Source organism: Trachypithecus francoisi, unplaced genomic scaffold, assembly GCF_009764315.1.
Source record: "Trachypithecus francoisi isolate TF-2019V2 unplaced genomic scaffold, Tfra_2.0 Lachesis_group14, whole genome shotgun sequence".
Lineage (NCBI taxonomy): Eukaryota > Metazoa > Chordata > Mammalia > Primates > Cercopithecidae > Trachypithecus > Trachypithecus francoisi.
In genome coordinates, this window is record NW_022681459.1 from 40212430 (window position 1) to 40230031 (window position 17602).

General features: G+C 50.1%; 1 protein-coding gene across 5 annotated transcripts in view; it reads right to left on the reverse strand.

Annotated features, from left to right (window-relative positions):
* Window positions 1-17602, reverse strand: part of MED15 (mediator complex subunit 15) — an 86873-nt gene that overhangs the window by 49328 nt on the left and 19943 nt on the right. For 4 of the 5 annotated variants that reach the window (XM_033232852.1, XM_033232855.1, XM_033232854.1 and 1 more), the window contains exon 2: window positions 6200-6287. In XM_033232852.1, coding sequence (XP_033088743.1) covers window positions 6200-6287 — 88 coding nt within the window. Of the gene's footprint in view, window positions 1-6199; window positions 6288-10438; window positions 10569-17602 lie in introns of all 5 variants that reach the window. The other variant, XM_033232853.1, reaches the window with a different exon arrangement.

The following is a 17602-nucleotide window of genomic DNA, read 5'->3' on the forward strand; positions in this document are numbered from 1 at the left end:
ACCTCCTGATCCACCCGCCTCGGTGTCCCAAAGTGCTGGAATTACAGGTATGAGCCACTGCATCCCGGCCAACATGTTACTACTTTTCCACAGTACTATGTTAAGTGGAAAATAGGTGATAGGAGTTTAATTTTTAACAGGCTAAGTAAGCAAATGTCCAGAAATACATCCAGTTCCAGTAAATATATGTCCGCACTGCCCCTGTAGTGCTGACACAGAGATGCCAGGACCCTGATTGTCTTCTCATTCAGTGGGTGCCAAATCTTCTTGAACTTTCCTTCAGGAGGCTGGCTGGAATGTTTGGAGATGCCATTATCACTATTGCCTACCACCCCTAGGCATAGCTATTTTTGTATCCCTCAGTCTCCCTTAGACAGAGAGTAGTCCCACCCATAAAAATTAAAGTGTTAAGGAATTAAAGTGGGTGTTTGGGTGTCTTTTATTTTGACAGAACGGAGTCAGTAAGAGATGTGGCTAAAAGTGTGGGGTCTGACATCAGCCAAATGACATCCTGAGCAAAACAATTAGCATCTGCATGCCTTAGTTTCCTTGCCTGTAAACAGGAAAGAGTGGCACTGTAACCGAGTAAGGATCAAATGAGTTCACATGCATGAAGCATGCAGAACAGGGCCTTCTAGGCAGACATCACTGTAGAGTGCACAAAGAGGGCCTGGCTGTGAGACCTGGAGCCAGGCAATGACAGGATAAAGAGGGCTTTAATTTGCGGTGCTGACACTCACACTGAAGGTATGAGCTCACTCCAGACAATTTGGTGAATTCCTTTAGACAAGTACACACAAGGCTTTCCTTGCTCCGGGGTATACGCTAGATAGCCTGAGGTGCCCATTAGTGCCTGGTTTTCTTTGGGATGGGCACCTCTGGACTTGGAAGCCTGCCAGGACTGCAATGGAGAGTAATCCTCCTCCTCCATGAACCACAACCTCTCAGACCCTCTTGGGGTCTGGAAACACAGAGAAACTACTTCTCCCTATCCTATAACCCTGCTCAGGGGTCCCACCTTTTACATTCCTTCACAGCTGTTCCAACAGGGTCTCAGGCAGGAAGGGCAGGTAACAAGTGTGCCTGGGCTGCCATCTGACCTGGAGAGTCCTATCACAGTCCACCTGCTGAGACGGTCCTCACAATACTAGCTGGCATTGCCTCCATGAAGAATTTCAGCAGTAAGTAAAAAGATGGCCACCAGACAATATCTAAGTAAGATGTCTGTCCCTGTAAAAACGATGTAGGAAATTTCCAACAGTTCTTATACATATTTGTCTTCCAATTAATCAGAGCTTCTTCCTGGAGTTAGGGATTTAGAAATGGCTTGATAAAAGGAAATGGACTAAAATCATTACGGCACAGTGTGCAGGCTACAGTTAATTCAGGGGCCAAGGCAGAGAGAGCTGTCATAGGAAGGGGCAGTTGTTCTGCTGGACGCCTCCTTTGGGAGGCAAGGATTAATCCTAAGGTGCTGGGCATGTCTCTGTGGTAGCTATTCTCCACGGTGCTCCCAAAATAATTAATGGCCTGACTATAGGCTGCCGTTCTCATCAAAAGGTAGAGGTAATTTACCCTCCCCTGAACCTGCACTGGCCTTGCGACTTACTGTTTCCAAGTGATGTTCTAGGAGTTGTGAGGACTGGCAGCTTCCACTTCTTCCTTCTCTTGCAAGCCAGCTGCCATGCTAAAAGGAAGTCCAGCTATGCTACTAAAGATACCACGTGGAGGCCATGTAAGGAAAACTGATGTGCAGCCTGAGTGAAGCCTTTATTGCCCTGCCAGCATGGCTGGGCTGCGGATGGAAAGCAGTCACATGAAAAGTCACAAGTGAGGCCGGGTGCGGTGGCTCACACCTGTAATCCCAGCACTTTGGGAGGCCGAGAGGGGCGGATCACCTGAGGTCACGAGTTCGAGACCATCCTGGCCAACATGGTGAAACCCCATCTCTACTAAAAATGCAGAAATTAGCTGGGCGTGGCAGTGTGTGCCTGTAATCCCAGCTACTCGAGAGGCTGAGGCAGGAGAATAGCTCAAACCCGGGAGGCGGAGGTTGCAGTGAGCTGAGATTGTGCCACTGCACTCCAGCCTGGGCAACAGAGTGAGACTCCATCTCAAAAAAAAAAAAAAAAAAAAAAGAAAAGAAAACAAAAAAGAGAAAAAAGAAAAAGAATATACAAACTAAACTAACAAAAACAATTACAAATTGTCAATTTTTTTTAAAGATGGAGTTTCACTCTTGTTGCCTAGGCTGGAGTGCACTGGCGCGATCTTGGCTCACACCAACCTCCACCTCCGGGTTCAAGCAATTCTCCTGCCTCAGGCTCCTGAGTAGTTGGGATTACAGGCATGTGCCACCATGCCTGGCTAATTTTGTATTTTTAGTAGAGATGGGGGTTTCTCCATGTTGGCCTGGCTGGTCTCGAACTCTTGACCTCAGGTGATCTGCCCACCTAGGCCTCCCAAAGTGCTGGAATTACAGGCATGAGCCACTGTGCCCGGCTAAAATTTGTTAATTAAAAAAAAAAAAAAACAATAAAAAGAGTCAGCCAGGCGTTGTGGCTCAAGCCTATAATCCCAACACTTTGGGAGGCCGAGTGGGGTGGATTACCTGAGGTCAGGAGTTTGAGACCAGCCTGGCCAACACAGTGAAACCTTGTCTCTACTAAAAATACATAAATTAGCCGGGCATGGTGGCACACGCCTGTAATCCCAGCTATTCAGGAGGCTGAGACAGGAGAATTGCTTTACCCCAGGAGACGGGTTGCAGTGAGCCAAGATCGTGCCACGGCACTCCAGCCTGGCCAACAGAGCGAGACTCTCTCAAAAAAAAAAAAAAAAGTAAAAAAAAAAAAAAAAAAATCCCCCTATGTATTTGCAAATTATATATCTAATAACAGACTTATATCAAATGCATAAAGAACTATTGCAACCCAACAATAAAAAGACTAACAACCCAATTTAAAAATGAACAGAGGATCTGAATAGACATTACTCCAAAGAAAATAAACAAATGGCCAAAAAGCACATGAAAAAGATGCTCAGCATCATTAGTCACTAGGCAAATGCAAATCAAAACAATGAGACATCACTTCACACCCATTACAATGGCTACAATTAAAATAGACAACAACGAGTACTGGAGAGGATGAGGAGAAATTGAAACCTCATTTAAGTTGCTGGTGAGAATTTAAAATAGTGCAGCTGCTTTGAGAAATCTGGCACTTCCTCAAAAGGTCAAATACAGAGGTACAATATGACCCAGCAACTCTACCCCTAGGTATATACCCAAGAGAAATGAAAACACAGCCCACACAAAAATTTATACATGAACTATTGTTCTGCTTATTCACAATAACCAAAAAGTACAAACTATGTAAATGTCCACCAACTAATGAATGGCTATAAAATATGTGATATGGCCATCCAGAAATGGAATATTTGACAATAAAAAGGAACAAAGTTGACCAGGCGCGGTGCGGTGGCTCACGCCTGTAATCCCAGCACTTTTGGAGATCAAGGCAGGTGGATCACCTGAGGTCAGGAGTTCGAGACCAGCCTGGTCAACATAGCCCTAGACCATGGCAAAACCCCATCTCTACTAAAAACACAAAAACTAGCCAAGCATGGTAGCACACACCTGTAATCCCAGCTACTAAGGAGGCTGAGGCAGAAGAACTGCTTGAACCCAGTGGGTGGAGGTTGCAGTGAGCCAAGATTGTGCCACTGCACTCCAGCCTGGGTGACAGAGCGAGATTCCACCTTAAAAAAAAAAAAAGGATGGCCGGGCGCGGTGGCTCAAGCCTGCAATCCCAGCACTTTGGGAGGCCGAGACGGGTGGATCACGAGGTCAGGAGATCGAGACCATCCTGGCTAACACGGTGAAACCCCGTCTCTACTAAAAAAAATACAAAAAATTAGCCGGGCGAGGTGGCGGGCGCCTGTAGTCCCAGCTACTCGGGAGGCTGAGGCAGGAGAATGGCGTAAACCCGGGGGACGGAGCTTGCAGTGAGCCGAGATCCGGCCACTGCACTCCAGCCTGGGCGACAGAGCGAGACTCCGTCTCAAAAAAAAAAAAAAAAAAAAAAGGAGGCCAGGCGCGGTGGCTCACACCTGTAATCCCAGCACTTTGGGAGGCCAAGGCAGGCAGATTATGAGGTCAGGAGATCGAGACCATCCTGGCTAACACGGTGAAACCCTGTCTCTACTAAAAATACAAAAAATTAGCCGGGCGTGGTGGCGGGCCCCTGTAGTCCCAGCTACTCAGAAGGCTGAGGCACAAGAATCGCTTGAACCCGGGAAGTAGAGCTTGCAGTGAGCCGAGATTGCACCACTGTACTCCAGCCTGGGGGACAGAGTGAGACTCTGTCTCAAAAAAAAAAAAAAGAAAAAAAAAGAGGAATAAAGTATATATGAAACATGGTTCATGGACCTTGAACCTTGAAAATATTATGCTAAGTGAAATAAGCCATGTGCAAAATGAAAACATATATTGTACAAGGACGGGTGTGATGGCTCACGCCTGTAATATCTGCATTTTGGGAGGCTGAGGTGGGACGATCACCCGAGGTCAGGAGTTTGACCAGCCTGGCCAACATGATGAAACCCAGTCTCTACTAAAAATACAAAAAATTAGCCGGGCGTGGTGGTGGGCGCCTGTAATACCAGCTACTTGGGAGGCTGAGGCGGAGGAATCGCTTGAACCTGGTAGGCAGAGGTTGCAGTGAGCTGAGATTGTGCCACTGCACTCCAACCTGGGCAACAAGAGGAAAGCTCTGTCTCAAAAAAACAAAAAAACAAAATATATATATATATTGTACAATTGTATATGGAAAATTTCGAATAGGCAAATCTACAGCAGTAGAAAGTATAAGTGGTAGCTGAGGGTTGAAGGAAAAGGGAGTGTGACTGCTCTCAGGTATAAAGTTTCTTTAAAAAATGTTGAAGGCTGAGCATGGTGGCTCACACTTGTAATCCCAGCACTTAGGGAGGCCAAGGTAGGAGGATAGCTTGAGATCAGGAGTTCAAGACCAGTCTGGTCAACATAGTGGGACCCTGTCTCCACAAAAAAATAAAAAACTTAGCCGGGTGTGGTGGCACACGCCTGTAGTCCCAGATACTCAGAAGACTAAAAAAGGAGGATCACTTAAGCCCAGGATGTTGAGGCTGCAGTGGGCTGAGATCACGCTACTACACTCCAGCCTGGTACAGAGTGAGACCCTGTCTCAAAAACCAAAAAAAATTCTAAAATTAGGCCAGGCTTGGTGGCTCGCACCTGTGACCCCAGCACTTTGGGAGGCCTAGGCAAGAGGATGGCATACGGCCAGCAGTTTGAAACCATCCTGACCAACATAGTGAAGCTGCACTTGTTTTTATTTATTAATGAATGTTCCAAAATTAGATTTTGGTGATGGCCGCACAACTCTGTGAATATCCTAAAGACCACTGAAATGTAAACTTTAAAGCGTGAATCGTATAAAGCTCTTAAAGAAAAAGAAAAGGCTTATCAAACAGATCCCTAGTACAGAGCCCACTCTATCCCACCTCAGTCCCTGTGCTCCTGCAGCTCTGCCTTGCACACACACATGCACACAAGTACATATGTGTCTTGTTCATTTCTAGTAAAATGGTTCTGTCCCAGGGACAGATGAAAGGAGGTGGTCACATAAAGCCCTTAATGTGGTGCCCCACACAGGGAGAGAGCCCACATGTAGTGGAAATCCTTCTCCACTCCACCTGTGACGAGTTCTAGATAAGCATCACCTTCTTCACTTAGCAAAAAGGGACAGGAATGATTCTGGGTGCATGCCTCAGGGCCCTGTAGGGCTTAGGTAACAACCCCTAGGAGGGGCTGAGGACAAACCAGGTTCTTGATCATGGCACTGATCCCTTCCACAGGAGCAGCTAGGGGCCTGAGCTAGCTTCCAGTAGGATTCTCGGGGGATGACCACAGATGGAAGGTGCCAGCAGTGAGGTCTGGGGCTAGAGGCTGGGCCTGCATCCCAAATGCCCTCCTTGTACCATGGACACACAGGAGGACCCAGACTGCTGCAGGCAAAGCCAACTGTGCCTGTGATCAATCAATGAGTAACCACCCCACCCCTACACCCTAGGACACCCAACAGAGAGGTTCCAGAGTCTGTGACACTCTCCTCTCCAAGGCTCTCTGTCAGAGGGGCTCCACTCACTGGGGCCTTACCCGGGTCTTGGCCTTCAGGAACACATGGCTCTCCATATCCTTGCTGGATTTACTGTGTGCCACGCCAGCTTTCCTCATGGCATCCTCACTGAAACACAAAAGGAGAAGAGACGTTTGCACACACCAGTGAGTTCACCACTGTGGGGCCCTGGCCAACAGGCCCTGCACAAGCAGCTGCCCCTGGTGACAAAGTGCTATCAGACCCAGCACACCAGCCTGGCTGAGGTCCAGGAGAGGAATATAGGAAGGGGCACTCAATAGAGAGCAACGACAGGCCACTGAGTGAGGGAGAGAGCGAGCAGGGTGATCAGAAAAAAGGGACAGGAAAGGTGGTCGCCATGAAGCAAAGAGAGAGCCCTGGCATGAGGGGGCGGGGGGCTAGCCCCTAGGGATGGCTCACAACCAGTTCAGGATCAAGGACTACTGGGTGGCCAGCTGGCCTCTATTTCCTGCTCTCTGAGTGGCCTGAGTTCCCCACGAACTCTGCCAGATCGTAGCACCCTGGTTCCAGATTTGATTCCTCCTATAAGATGAAGGGGACACATGAAGTCATCTCTCAGTTGCTCCCAAGGCAAGGGTCTGTCCCCATGTGGGACAATGCAGGTCCTATATGTGGGATCAAAGAGACAAGCTTCTAGCTTAACTTCTAGCTAGCGACAAGAGGAGAAAGACCACATAAATGTGAAAAATATCTTTAAAAATCGATTTACCAACAATTTTGTACTAAGAGATAGAATCCTATGAAGGGTTTTTCATCACACTGCTGCTCCACGGGGATAAAAAGTCACGTACATCAGTTAAGCTGGACCCCCCTTGAATGCAGTACATGCTGCCCCACCCTACCCCCCACCTCCCACACTCACACACGGAAAGACAAAAACAAGTGTGCATCTGTTAGAAAGGCCTGGACTGCGGCTACCAGGGGCGGGCGGCTCTGGTCTGCTCATGGCCTGCCTTCTTCCCAGTGGGATGGGTCTCTTCCTTGCCTGGCCTCCCACCCTGGGTTTGCTGATAAAGAAACAAGTGGCTAGGTGCAGTGCCTCACGACTGTAATCCCAACACTTTGGGAGGCCGAGGCAGGTGGATTGTCTGAGGTCAAGAGTTCAAGACCAGCCTGACCAACATGGCGAAAACCCGTCTCTATTAAAAATACAAAATTAGCCGGGTGTGGTGGTGCATGCCTGTAATCCCAGCTACGAAGGAGGCTGAGGCAGGAGAATTGCTTGAACCCAGGAGGTGGAGGTTGCAGTGAGACGAGATCGCGCCATTGCACTCCAGCCTGGGTGACAGAGCGAAAAAAAAAAAAAGAAAAAAAGAAACAGGCTGGGTGCGGTGGCTTATGCCTGTAATCCCGGCACTTTGGGAGGCCAAGGCGGGTGGATCATAAGGTCAGGAGATTGCGACCATCCTGGCTAACATGGTGAAACCCCATCTCTACTAAAAATACAAAAAATTAGCTGGACATGGTGGCAGGTGCCTGTAGTCCCACCTACTTGGGAGGCTGAGGCAGGAGAATGGCGTGAACCCGGGAGGCAGGGCTTGCAGTGAGCGGAGATCACACCACTGCACTCCAGCCTAGGAGATAGTGCGAGACTCTGTCTCAAAAAAAAAAAAAAAAGCAGCAAGCATGTCAGGGCTCTGTGGCCCTGCCTCTGAGTGAATTGAATAGGCCCAGTCCGGCCCATGCTAGAAAGCATTCCGACCACTCCAAACAGCAACCAGCTAACCTCAGGAAACTGAAGGAATGTACACACGGGGCTGCAGCAATACGACTGTGATTCTTAAAGACATCACAGAAAGGAGGTTTAATGCTAAGAGGTGCACACATCTGTCTTAACGTAAAAAGAAAAACAAAATGACATTGACCTATCACCCTGATAGATTCAAAAAGCATTCTTGGGCCGGGCACAGTGGCTCAGGTCTATAATCCCAGCACTTTGGGAGGCCAAGGCAGGTGGATCACCTGAGGTCAGGAGTTTGAGACCAGTCTAACATGGCGAAACCCTGTTTCTACTAAAAATACAAAAATTAGTCTGGTGTGGTGGCAGGCACCTGTGGTCCCAGCTACTCAGGAGGCTGAGGCACGAGAATCGCTTGAACCCGGGAGGCAGAGGTTGCAGTGAGCTAAGACGGCACCACTGCACTCTAGCCTGGGCAACAGAATGAGACTCCTGCACTCCTGGAGTTCCTACCTCCCTGTCTGCTTCCTGAAGCCTGAACTGAGGCGAGGAGGCAGCAAGGGGTTCCTGCTCACAAGGCATCCAGGGGTGGAACAGAGAAGTAAAGGGAAAGGTCACCAGAGCCACAAAAGATGAGAGAGTTAACAATTCAGGAGGATAATGACAACCAGCTCATGCACGGTGCTGGGTCAGAGTTCTGGGGAAGTGAGGCATGGGTGGGCTGGGAGGACCCTGTGCACATGTTCTCAGATTGGTGCAGGGCAGGCTTTCCACACCCAGAGGCTGAGATGACAGCTGCTAGGCCCCAAGAAGTCAGTGAACATTTCTGATAGAAGTGGCTGCATAGGCCTGTTTCCTGAAGGTTGCCTCACCTGTGCCCCTCAAGGCAGGTATGCCCTTCAAGAGCATACCTGTTCTTCCCACCTTCCTTTTTTCTTTTTCTTCTTTTGTTTTTTGAGACAAGGTCTTGCTCTGTCACAGGTTCAGCGCAGTGGTGCAAACACAGCTCACTACAGCTTCAAACTCCTGGGCTCAAGTATCCTCCCACCAAAGCCTCCCAAATAGCTGGGACTACAGGCATGTGCCACCATGCCTGGCTAATTTTTTTTATTTTTTACTTTTTTTGTAGAGACAGGGTCTTGCTTTGTTGCTCAGGCTGGTCTCAAACTCCTGGCCTTAAGTGATCCTCCACCTTGGCCTCCCAAAGCACTGGAACCAATAGGGAGACCCAGGGGAGAGCAGTAGAAACAGCAGGGGAGCACTTGCAGGCCAAGCAGGACAGCCTGGAGGCTGGCTCTCTGAAGAGTGGGGAGGCTGTCGGTGGCAGATGTGACCAGGAGTCAGAGATGGAGCAGGGTGCAGAAGAGTCTGGGAAGTGACAACCAGTTACACGGATGGGCCCTGTGCCCACCAACAGCAATCAGAGAGCAAAGCCAGGCTTGATACAAAAGTAGTCCTTTTGAGCTGCTACTGGCCATTTTTGAGAATGTCAGCAGACTGGCAGGCCCCAAACAGATACTGTCTTGGTGCAGCAGAGACATCTGGCACAGTCAGAGAGACAGGATCTAGAAACACAGCTTAGTGCAATAGCTTTGAGGTGATGGGATGACCAGGTTGAAGAAATGTGCTTCGTGAGCCGAAGGCAAGGTGGCACCATATACCAGGGGATGTGCTGGCAGACGAGCCCTGTCCTGTCCTGGGTAACATCACAGATGACGTGGACATTGTGAGCACCAACTGTCAGCTACTCAGAGCCTGAGGAGCATGGACCAAGCTGGAGGCCGGAAACAGGCAAGTCTTGACAGGCCAACACCAGGAAACCGAGCTGAGATAAATGTCCACTCCTGCATGAGCTTCAGGGGGTCAGAGTGGGGCCGAGAAGGCAGGTGCTCCTCCAGCAAGGCCAGGGCTCTGAACAGCAGCACTTTGCAATGTCACTCCCACATCTCCTCCACAGCATCCACCCAGGGAGGCCCAGCAGGTTTGGTGGCCAGTTACAGACACTGTGCGGTTTGCAGTTCTGTCAACCGTATTTTTAAAAACGTCTTTGCTCCTGTTTCTAGTTTGAAGATCATGTGCCACAAAAGAGATAAAGCGAAAAAGAACCCAGGAACTCTGCAGCTAATCCCCCATACTTCCCCGCTGATGCCTGCCCTTTCATCTCCAGCTGGCCTGGCACTTTTCAGAGGCATCCGCTGCCTGGGCATTGACTCCATGAGGGCACCCATTTCACACTCATGCTGAGGTCATGTCCCCTTCCTTCCTCCCTTAGACCTAACACACCTGCTGCGGGAGGCTGCAGGCAGGACCCAGGCCCACCTTCAGAACAGGACTGGCTGCCCCCAAAGCCCCCTTCTGATCTCCCTAAGCTGGGCTCTGCCACCATCCCCAGCATGCCTTCCTGAGCAGCCAGATCCGAACGGCTACTCCTCAGTCTCTGTCTCCTGAAAACAAAACCCTTCAAGCCACTGTCATGAAATGAAAGGAAACTATCACACAAGGAGACAGCCCCAAACATGGAGCAAGGAGCACAGCCTCAGACAAAGAAGAGAGAACCAACCTGTCATGGTGAGCTCTGTCCCGACACAAGCAAGCCTGGAAGACGAGGGCCCGTCCAGCCAGATGAGGGCAGGGAGCAGACTGGTGTCAGCTCACAAGGGAAGACCCTCGATGACTGTCCTGCCACAGTCCTGTCCAACATAAGCAGCAGGTTCGAAAACAGTACAGGCCTATGAGGTGGCTGCCGAAGAACCCAAGGCTGCCTGGGTGGTGTTTGCACTAGCTGAGGAAGGGGGTGGGGGGCCGCTCCCTGTTTGCGACCAGCCAGACCTCTGAACACAAGGGCTGTTACCTGCTCAGAGCACACAGTCCCTTGCTGTGAACTGGGCTCCCATGCCCTGCCTTGGGCCATGGTCTAGCTGGTTGCCATAGCTATGTCTGTGCACTCAATTAGGGTTCAACTGGTATCTAGTTTAGACTGAAGCCTCCCAGGGGACCGATTCATCATTACAGGTCCTTGAAGCTCCCCCACCAGGGGGTGTGAGGATGTCCTACTGTCCAGAACTGTCCCCAGAACACGGTGTGTCTTAATGACACTGCCTGACCCTGCATGAGCTCTTGGTGTCTTCATCTCCCAGCACCAAGTGCCCATTCCAGAAACCTGGGAACCCCCTTCACTTTCTGACTGCCACCTTTAATTCTCCAAAGTTCCAATCTTTGCCCCAACTCCGACTGCACCTGTGGCAATTCCTCCCAAAGGGCCTCTGTCTCCCGTTCCCATTCCTATCCCCACGCCCTCACCAGCTCCCCAGGTCACATGACTGCCAGTGAGCAACTGCCACTGAGTGTGGGAAGCAACCCGAGCCCCTGCCTGCCTTGAGCCTCGCTCCTCACCAGCAGGGCAGGCAGCCTGTCCAGAAGCCCACTGAGGAACCTACTCCTGCACCTGCCCCACACACTCTCCCCAGGGCCCCAGGGATGATGACCTACTGCCTGGCACATTGCCTGACTATCCCATCAGGCCTGCTAGGGCCTCCCACCCTGCTCCCACCCAGGCACCCCTGCTGTCAGCTGCACAGAAACCCTATAGCCACCTCACCCATGTCTGTGGCACTTCCTGGAGGAATCTCTGGTTCCCGTGTGTCAGCCCCACTATACCAAGAACCAAGAACACCCTGAGAGCAGAGACAACGGCGTCCACTTTTGTGTGCAGCAGGCAGTCATCACTGCCAGGCAAAATAACTGGCTCTTTTTAACACAAGGAGTGGTACTGTCATGCATTTTGATGGGACACGACGTGCAGAACGGAGAATCAGCGTGGCAGCCATGGGGGAAACCAGGCCTCAAAGAAGCACGTCCTGGCAGTGGAGGACAGGGTGCCTGGGGGAAGGCGTGTGCTGGGGCAGGCAGCTGGGCCTGGCAGGAAGCAGACAGAGGAGGAGGGGCCTGGGCTCAAATTCCAACATAGCCACTCACCAGCTCTCGGTCTTGGGAGAGGCACTCCCTCCCCCTAAGCGTGGCCTCTTCATAAAGTAGGGCTCTGAGAGGCTGTGGCCAGGATGACGGTGCACAGAGAGGACCAGGCAGTGAGGACAGGCCCAGTGTTGGCCTGGTCTACGGGGCTTCTGCCCAGCATGGGCCTGTTGTTCCTCACCTCCTTCCTATTCCAAATTGGGAAACTGTCAACAAGAGCCCAGTCCCAGTCCTTGTAATCTGAATGAGACTAAGATAAAGCAAAAAACTGGCAAACTGAGCATCCTAGGGAAGGAGCACAGGGCATCAAGCTCAAAGCCTGCTAAGGCCAGTGAGGCCTGAGGTAAGCTGCCCCAGTCTGCCCTCAACCCATCTGGGAGCGCCTCCCTGTCCTTCCTTTGCACAGACAGTGGGGACAGTGCCAACCTCACAGGTGGCCCTGAGGATGACAGTAGTTAATATTATAAGGCAGTGGACATACAGGAAGTGCTAGGTACGCATTAAAGAAATAAGTCAGGCAACAACCTGCCCAAATGTGCAATAGGACAGCATCCCAAAACACCTCCACCATGTATTGAGGTTATTGTCGCCCCCTCCCTAGCAGACGATGGACCAATGAGCATGTGCAGCTCCCTCAGGTGGAGCCACCCTCCCACTGGAGCTCTGAGTCACCTGCAGTGTACCCTGAGGCCAGCCCCACAGCCCACAGGAAGGACACACACAGGCATGTTGATGAGGCATGAACTGGCCTCCCCACCCCAACTCCCGCTCTGCTCCGCTCCATGCCCTGACTCTTCCTTCCACACCCACCCTGGTTCCCACCAAGGACCCACTCCCCTCTGAATGAGGCCTCTCCCCTGACCCCACCCTCTTTACCACTGCTCCCCCTGCCACATTGCCAGGCCCCCTTCCCTGGTCTAACTACTTTCCCATTGCTGAATGAGGGCATGAATTCCCAGGATGGCCAACTCCTCTGTCCTCCTGCTGGTGTCTAAAGCAGGAAGGTGTTTTCCTCCCTGGGGCACAGACTGACCTCAGGGGGACAGGATGATTCCTCCTAGCCATTTATGGGACAGATTTATATTCTGCTCCAAGGAAACTTCTGTGAGCTTCTTCTATTTTTGAGAAACACAACACCTATCAATCAAGTGAACTCTCATAGGGCAGAATAAATTTTTGGCAGCTCCACTTCACCCCACCCAAGAAGCCTCCTGGTAAATTGCTGCCTCTGTGTGCAGTCTGCTTGCCCACCTGGGACAGGAGCCCACAGCTTGTACGTGGGACCCTTACCCTATGTGTTGAAAACCTAAATCACAGAGGACCAAAAGACAACAGAAGAAGAGTCAGACAATATCAAGATGATGGTTTCCTAAGCATGTCACCAGAAGCAGACATCATAAAGGAAAAAAGATTTTCCATATTAAAAAAAAGATTGGGGCTAGGTGTGGTGGTTCACACCTGTAATCCCAGCAATCTGGGAGGCAGAGGCAGGTGGATCACTTGAGGTCAGGAGTTCGAGACCAGCCTGGCCAACATGGTGAAACCCGTCTCTACTAAAAATACAAAAATTAGCTGAGCACGGTGGCTCATGCCTGCAATCCCAACACTTTGGGAGCCAAGGCAGGTGGATCACCCGCGGTCAGGAGTTCGAGACCAGACTGGCCAACGTGGTGAAACCCCATCTCTACTAAAAATACAAAAAATTAGCCGGGCATGGTGCCTGCAATCCCAGCTACTTGGAAGGTTGAGGTAGGAGAATGGCTTGAACCTGGGAGGCGGAGGTTGCAGTGAGCCGAGATCCTGCCACTGCACTCCAGCCTGGGCAACAAGAGTGAAACTCTGTCTCGAAAATAAAAAATAAAAATACAAAAATTAGCCAGGCGTGGTGGTGTGTGCTATAATCCCAGTTACTTGGGAGGCTGAGGCAGGAGAATCGCTTGAACCCGGGAGACAAAGGTTGCAGTGAGCCAAGATCAAGCCATTGCACTCCAGCCTGGGTGACAAGAGTAAAACTCTATCTCATATATATAAATTAGCTGGGCATGGTGGTGTGTGGCTGTAATCCCAGCTACTTGGGAAGCTGAGGCAAGATAATTGCTTGAACCAGGGAGGTGGAGGCTGCAGTGAGCCGAGATAGCACCACTGCACTCCAGTCTGGGTAACAGAGTGAGACTCTGTCTCTAAATAAATAAATAAATAACAAATACGAACCTCCAAGTTGAAATGAGGGACCAAACCTGCACATATAATTCCCTTCCATCCTAAAACCACAGGAAAAAAAGGAGGAATGGAAATGGTCGTCTCAACAGCCTTTTAGAAGCTGGAAAGCTGATGGCCCAGTGGTAATGTACACAGCAAGAGGACCAAGAAACCAGAGTCCTAAGTAACAGTGAAGAGGGGGAGAGCCCTAGGTCTTTGTCAGGTTGTGGCCAGGTTGCAACACGTGCTCTGGGACAGAGGGTGAAAGCTATCCCTGTATCCCCCACACCCCAACTTCACACTGTGGGTAGCTACTCCCACACCAGGTGACCACAGGACGTTTACTCTTTGGAAAAGCATGAAACAGATAGTCACTGGACTAGGGGGTCAACCACTCAGTTGAAAAGGCACAGGTAGGATACTGAGAGAGGTGGACTGCGTAGTCATCCGTGCTCTGGTCTAAGTGACTAGATCGATGCACTAACTGCCGAGACCCACTGGCCCATCAGCCTCCTCCATCCCAGTGAGCAGCAGGCTGGCAGCCAGGCCTTCACCCACAGCCCAGTGTCTGGAAGACCATGCTCTAGGGCAGGGTCTCCAACCCCTGGGCCGCAGACCAGTACAGGTCTGTGGGCTATTAGAAACCAGGCCTCACAGCAGTAGCTGAGCAAGCATTACTGCCTGAGGTCCGCCTCCTGTCAGATCAGCAGTGGCATCGGATTCTCATAGGAGCACAAACCCCACTGTAAACTGCGCATGTGAGGGATCTAAGTTGCACGCTCCTTATGCGAGTCTAATGCCTGATGATCTGAGGTGGAACAATTTCATCCTAAAACCGTCCTCATCTGCCAGTCTGTAGAAAAATTGTCTTCTGCCGGGCGCGGTGGCTCAAGCCTGTAATCCCAGCACTTTGGGAGACCGAGACGGGCGGATCACGAGGTCAGGAGATCGAGACCATCCTGGCTAACACGGTGAAACCCCGTCTCTACTAAAAAATACAAAAATCTAGCCGGGCGAGGTGGCGGGCGCCTGTAGTCCCAGCTACTCGGGAGGCTGAGGCAGGAGAATGGCAGGAACCCGGGAGGCAGAGCTTGCAGTGAGCTGAGATCCGGCCACTGCACTCCAGCGTGGGCGACAGAGCGAGACTCCGTCTCAAAAAAAAAAGAAAAATTGTCTTCTGTGAAACCGGTCCTTGGTGCCAAAAATGTTGGGGACCATTGTTCTGGAGGAAGGACTCAGAATCTGCAGCCAGATGAGCCTTCAACGAAGTTCCCAGTCAACAAGCTTCACGTGCTGGAAGAGACTCCTAGGCTTTGGAGGGCCCCTCTCAGAGTGAGCAACCAGCCAAGGGCAGCCAAATGCCATTAACATGGCCAATAAAGACCCCACAAGAAAAGAGTAATTTAAGGTAACAGAAATTCAGCAAGAAGGAAATGTAGAATTTTATTAGGCCAGGTGCAGTGGTTCACACCTGTAATCTCAGTACTTTCAGAGGCTGAGACAAGAGGATCACTTGAGGTCAGGAGTTTGATTTTTTTTTTTTTTTTTTTTTGAGACGGAGTCTCGCTCTGTTGCCCAGGCTGGAGTACAGTTGCATGATCTCGGCTCACTGCAACCTCTGCCTCCCAAGTTCAAGTGATTCTTCTGCCTCAGCCTCCCAAGTAGCTGGGACTATAGGCGCGTGTCACCATGCCCAGCTAATTTTTGTATTTTTAGTAGAGACGGGGTTTCACCATATTGACCAGGCTGGTCTCGAACTCTTGACCTTGTGATCCGCCTGCCTTGGCCTCCCAAAGTGCTGGGATTACAGGCGTGAGCCACCACATCCGGCTGAGGTCAGGAGTTTGAGACCAGCCTGGGCAACATCACAAGATCCCATCTCTACAAAAAATAAAAATACTTGCCAGGACTGGTGGTGCATGCCTGTAGTCTCAGCTACTTGGGAGGCTGAGGTGGGAGGATCACTTGAGCCCAGGAGCTCGAGGCCACAGTGAGCCATGAACACATCACTGCATTCCAGCCTGGGCAATAAAGTGAAAATTTACCAAAAAAACAGAATTTATTATAATACATATAAATATTATACCACATTGTATCCATTTAACAGGAACAGGTGCTATAAAAAGGGAAAAGTCAGATTATGAAAAAGGAAAAAAAGGAGTTCTTGGAAATAAAAGCATTTTAGCAGTGAAAGGTCAGACAAAATTGTGGAAATCACTTAGAGAGCAGAGCTAAAAGAAAAAGAGATAGAAAACAGGAGATAAAAGATAAAATTAGAGGCCCAAAGAGTGAACATTAAACACTCCAGCAGAGGAAGTGTAGGGAGTGAGAGTCCCCTGAAATGACTCAAGGGAACTTCCCAAGTAGAGCAGGACTTGAATTTGGGGATCAAGGCAAGTCACTGTGAGGCTCAGAGCCAGCACCTCAGGAGAAAGAAGCACATGCCAGCATAAGGGCAGCACAGTGGAACATCATTTTAAATCCCCCAGTTAGCATGTCCCACCAGGGGGCCTAGATGCACCCAAACTGGCATGGTCTCCAGAAAGTTAATTCCCAGGAGTCCCTTCTCAGGAAACTAGCAGAATGAGGGAATAAATCACAAAGGATGAGACACGGGATATAGGAAACAACGAACTCAACAAAGGAGAACAACAGTGCTAGTCTGGACAGACAAACAACAGACAAGCACGCTGAGGGCTGTCACACCATGCCTACGGCCACTCCCTAGAGGGTTCCAGAAGGGAGGTCCAAGAGGGTCACCACCCACCTCCTTTGGGAGGCCAAAGTGGGTGGATCACTTGAGGCCACAGGTTTGAACTGAAACTGACAGACAGCCCACTAGCACTAAGCCTGAAGATAACTGTACTGAGAGGCAACCGGAAAATAAAGGAAGAATAGGAATAGATACACAGAAAACTGGGCAAACAGTGTTCAAAAGGCAATTCTTTCCTAGGAAAAAAGTAACAAGCAATTGCAGTACACCACTATGCTCAGCTTTGAATATCATTTGTGTAGGCAGAAAACATAAACAATCATTACTGATTTATGCAGAAAGTAAAATACTGGAAGAATGAGGGAGGAGAAGCAGAGATAATGGCAATGGAAGGGAGCTACAGAGCAAGCCAATAGATAAATGTAAAACGCCAAGTTGCAAGGGCGGCACGCGTCTATTATCTAGAATCAGAGGTATATGCCAGAAGAAAGCTCAGATGTAAAGGCAGTTGCTACCTCTGGGGAGAACTGGCAGAGTGGGAACCACGGTAGTTTCTTGTCTTTTTACAGTTTATGTGATATATTATGTTGATAAAATTTAAAGTAATTAAAAATTAAATGAGGCCGAGTGTGGTGGCTCATGCTTGAGCCCAGGAGTTCAAGACAGGCCTAGGCAATATAGTGAAACCCCATCTCTACAAAAAATACGAAAACTTAGCCAGTCATAGTGGTGCATGCTGTAGTCCCACCAACTTGGTGGCTGAGGTGGGAGGATTTCTTGAGCCCAGGAGGCGGAGGCTGCAGCAAGCCGAGATCGTGCCACTATGCTATAGCCTGGGTA